General features: G+C 40.3%; 1 protein-coding gene across 1 annotated transcript in view; it reads left to right on the forward strand.

The window, feature by feature from the left end:
* Positions 1 to 4,613, forward strand: part of LOC112137334 (nucleosome-remodeling factor subunit BPTF) — a 50,443-nt gene that overhangs the window by 28,969 nt on the left and 16,861 nt on the right. Inside the window, exons 22-24 of the mRNA XM_024259590.2 lie at positions 2,262 to 2,392; positions 3,721 to 3,835; positions 3,932 to 4,149. Coding sequence (XP_024115358.1) covers positions 2,262 to 2,392; positions 3,721 to 3,835; positions 3,932 to 4,149 — 464 coding nt within the window. The remainder of the gene's footprint in view (positions 1 to 2,261; positions 2,393 to 3,720; positions 3,836 to 3,931; positions 4,150 to 4,613) is intronic.

A 4,613-nucleotide genomic window follows, 5' to 3' on the forward strand; every position in this document is an offset into this window, starting at 1 on the left:
GATGATTACAAATAGGTTGCATCCTTTGCCTTAACAACAGATCTCCTAGAATAAAATGCTTTAATGTTTATCCCTCCTGCTTGCTTTGGTAGGAGCGGGCACAGAGGCCGCCGTGGCCACATCTGGTGGACACACTCTGCACATCACAGGAACCACGAGCAGTGGAAAGGTTTTAACCACCAAGCTGCCCCTACCTGCAAACAGCAAGATCGTCACCGTCAATGTACCAACCACACAAGGAGGTACGGCCACTATTATTGAGTCAGAAAATACAAGTTACTAACCTTTTCTTCCTTTAATATGCATGCCATCACACAAGAACATTTGATTCAAGATGAACTACCGATCCATACATTATAATGCCTCAGAGGATTTTAAGTGCTGGATATTTTAGCTAACACACTAAAATAGTTTCATTTAAATTTTAAACATTTTAATAAAATTGTGTTTTTGTTCAAAAAAAAAAAACGTAGGGTATGTTGTTCATTTCTTTGAGTGATTAACTCATTATTGGTAGAAATTAATTAAATTGATTCATCTATTTTTAATCTAAGCCAATAATTGCTTTGGAAAAACTCATTTTGAAGTATTTTAATGTTAGTTATTATTTGTTGTTTTACTATATTATATTTGATTACATTACACTAAAATCAAATTGAAATGTTTTTATCATTATTTGTTTATTGGCATAATTAAAATAGAGGATTTTGTTTTTTATTGTTGCCTTGTAATACACAAATCATATATCGAATTTAAACAAGACACAAAAGTGGAGGTTTGAACCGAATTATAAGTAAAGAGGATCATCGTGTCCTCAGTGTTGACTGACATCTATTTAATATGTTTTTTCTTCTCGTTTTTTATTTTTCTTATGGTTTGAAATCCTACTGTGAAGCTGACATTTATTTCTACCCTGCTAAAATAACCCGCTGCTGTAAACAAAAACACTGGACAAGGATTTGAAGAAAGGGATTTTTCTTGTGGAGCCTCTGTGAAGGAGAATCCAAGTTCAGGCCGAGTGTGACAATTTAATGGACGTGTGTGTTTATGCAGCATGACTCAAGGAGCCCTGTTTGTTTTAGAAAAGCTAAAGGAAGTGAGGCAGGAAAACAAGTTTACCTTGAGGTATGCTTCCCAGACAGGTAGTCTTCTATGGTAGCAATCCCCCTTCTCTTTTTTTCCCCTCAGACGTTTTCAGCAGAGGAGGGCTTCTCCAGCCTCCACTCACTTGAGTCCAAAATCCACGGCCCGTTCAAACAGTCCCTCCATAGAAAATAGTGTTTGATGTGTGTGACCAGAGCAGCAACTCCCAGGCCTCACGACCTGGCCTAACATCTCTGTTTGAAGAGGGAAACCCTTGATGTATAGGTTTACCTACTCGGTTGTGGTGGCAGAACCGCGGTGTTCGTCGTTTCCAGTTCCTCCTTCACTTTCACATGAGCTCATGAGCGCAGACGGCAAATGCCCTCTTTGTCGGCCTAAAGCTCAGAAGTGAGACGTCAAACCATGCATCATTTATGAGGGATTTGAGTATGTTGGTGGAGGACCAGCTTAGCTTTCAGGGAGCTTTGATAAAACTGCTGAGCTAATATTTGGGAATGCTCTCATCAAAAGGTGATGATCTCAGATAATGGATTGGGTTGTGTTATTACAAGACAGGTATACAACTATTCCATTGTGGATGAAAATTGTGTTTTTAACTTGTTTTTGTAGCATTTTTTCATAATAGAGGACATAAATAAAAGAATTTAAGATTAAAATGACTTTTCTGAGTATTTTTTTTATTCAAATCCTGTTGGATCAGGATCTAATCCTGATCCATCAGCTTGTAGACAAATAGATCCATGAACGTCTTGAACTCAAAACTGTACGTCTGCATGGCTCATCGCTCGTCATTTTTTTTCTGCTACGCTAATGTTAGCATGGGCTTGTGAGGTACTGCACTGTGGGTTGATGGGAAATTAGTTGAGGCTTACTTCCTGTGCCAACAGCCCCGCCCACAACTCAGAATTCAATTTCTTATTATCTCCTGCTGATTTGCACAAAATATGTCTTACAAAAACTGCATAATTAGGACGACTGAGAATGATTTTAGAATAGAGAGAAACATAGTTAGAGTGGGACTAACTATGAAAAGAAAAAACACTTTTTATTGCTAATTCACTGACTTTCGGTGTGCTGATCCAGATCTTCAGTTTGGATCTGACGTGAGCTGTGTTTCTGATCACTAACACGTGTCTCTCTTTCTTCTATGTCTACAGGGGTAGTTCAACAGAAAGTGTTGGGGATTATACCATCCAATACAGCTGGCAGTGCCCAAACATACTCCACATTCCAGCCACGCACTTCCACGCTCAACATCAAGGCCAGCACCCCCGGCTCCCAGCAGCAGGTACACCTTTTCTATGTACTCCCTCCAGATTACTAAATCGAGTTTGTGCAGTCTACATTTACACTTAAAGGGTGACACAAAAGCACAGTTAGAGGCTGACTCCACTCTCAGAGGTGGGTTGAGCGGGAGAGGTGTGGTCTGGATCTGTGATTGATAGTGACAATGAACTTAGCTTGAGTTAATGTATTCATGCTGTGTTCTTCAATATGGAGAGTGGTACCGAGCAAAGTGATACCAGAACTTTCTGTGGAGGTTGAGGATTTTACTCCTCCACCTTCTCTTGAGGCAGGTGCTCATGGTCCAGACCGAAGGATACCTCCTGTGTCTGAGAGTGGTAAAATGATGCTAGCATCATAAGCTAATAAAGGCTAACGTATTAGGCAAACAATCCCGAGTGAAACAATCATTGCAAATCTCATCACCACAACAGAGTTTGCTGTATTCAACTCCAATTGACTTCAACCTCTGTTCCCTCACTTCCAAGTCCACCAGAATGTTGTGGAAGCCAGTAGATTTTTGACAACTGAAGTCAAAACACCAACGAGCCATGCTAAAGCTAAATCAATATCGACCAACCGTTACAGAATCAAAGATGGGCGGGGCTTTTATACTGGAGCTGTAGAGCATGATGATGTAAAACTTCTGGGACTTACACCAGTTGACCAATTACAAAAATCAACCCCATTTTAACCTGTAGGGGGCAGCACACAGGCAGTTTTAGACTGTAATTTCAGGAATTAAACAAGTTTATTTTATATTGCCAAAAATGTGGCAATGACAGCATTTTTAAACGTTAAACAAAAGCCAAAAAAAGTTGATTTAGTGTTTGGTTACCCTTCAAGCTGATGGGAGAGCATTGCTTGTAGTTATAGATATGATTCTCTGTTTACATAAACCATATTTTCAAGAATAAAAGGCACACTTAAAAAATCGACTGCGCCTACGGTAATCATCTGGTGCACCTTATGTGTTCAAAAATCTGTAAAAATGTGCGACTTTAGGAAGCACTCTGCTAGATTGACTTTCGGACCACTGACACAGGGACGTACCTAACAGCTATAAACCACTCGGAGAACATTACCTATGCTTACCCCTTCAGTAGGTTTGATATCGGTATGCTGCAAAACATTTGGGGTTTTTTTTGTTTTTTTAAGAACAAAAAGGTTAAAAATAAGAGAAGTTCTGATGGATTAAGTAAAACTAAACTCCCTGCTTTGCTTTTTTTTTGTACCTTTTGTTGAATGTTTTAGCGCAATAATCCGGTGAAAATGCGATATTTATGTTTAGTAACTTTGAAATGTTTGGTTTTTTATGAATCCGTTCTTCAGGTTCTGGCAGGAGGGGCTCAGATCCGTCCAGGTATGACAATGATCCGAACCCCAATCCAGCAGTCGGGTCAAATGGGAAAGACCATAATCCGCACACCTATTGTGGTGCAGCAAGGTAACGGCTCTCGATCCGTCTGAGTGTTTTCACTATCTGCTGTGTTTACGCAGGTCCTAGCGCAGCTCTACATTTTTTACATTTTTTCTCCTCTAGGTCAGGGTGGGCAGCAAGTGGTGACACAGATCATCCGTGGACAGGCGGTTTCCACGGGAATATCTGCTACAAATCCTGTCTCCACGGTAACGGGGCAGGGTGTAGCCAGCCCCAACACAGCAGGACAGGCAGCGGGCCAAACACCGCCCGGCACCCCACGAGCACAGAGCCAAGGCCAGGTTAAACTTAGCCTGGCCCAGTTCACACAGCTCACTCAGGTTTGTGAGGGAGACTCCATGAAAATGTGTGTGTGTGTTGGTCTACATTTGTGGCAGATGACTTTAAAAACATATCCCTCACCTGCAAAAACAAAGCTCAGGTTGCAGAAAGCAGAACACTTTCTGTTGGAAACAAAAGCTCAAAATAGGAATTTTTTTCTTATACCAAAAATTGTTTTTAAAAATGAATACAAAATAAAATATTTTGATTTTTTTTTTTTTCTTTTTTTTATATGAACATTTTTTATTTCTTGTACATAAACAATAAAACAATAGTGAAATCAGACAAAAACGGTGAAGGCAACATTCTCCTGTGAGGTTCTGTCTGTCACATTCACAGATCTTATCAGGTGATGTCATCTGCTGTTCATGAAGCGAGCATAAATCAGCCTCTGTGGTTCTGTGATGAAGCATCACTGAGCAAACAGGAGTGGCAGGTCTCATCATGCAGAAGATGACACCGG

This window comes from Oryzias melastigma, linkage group LG1 (genome assembly GCF_002922805.2).
Source record: "Oryzias melastigma strain HK-1 linkage group LG1, ASM292280v2, whole genome shotgun sequence".
Taxonomy (NCBI): domain Eukaryota; kingdom Metazoa; phylum Chordata; class Actinopteri; order Beloniformes; family Adrianichthyidae; genus Oryzias; species Oryzias melastigma.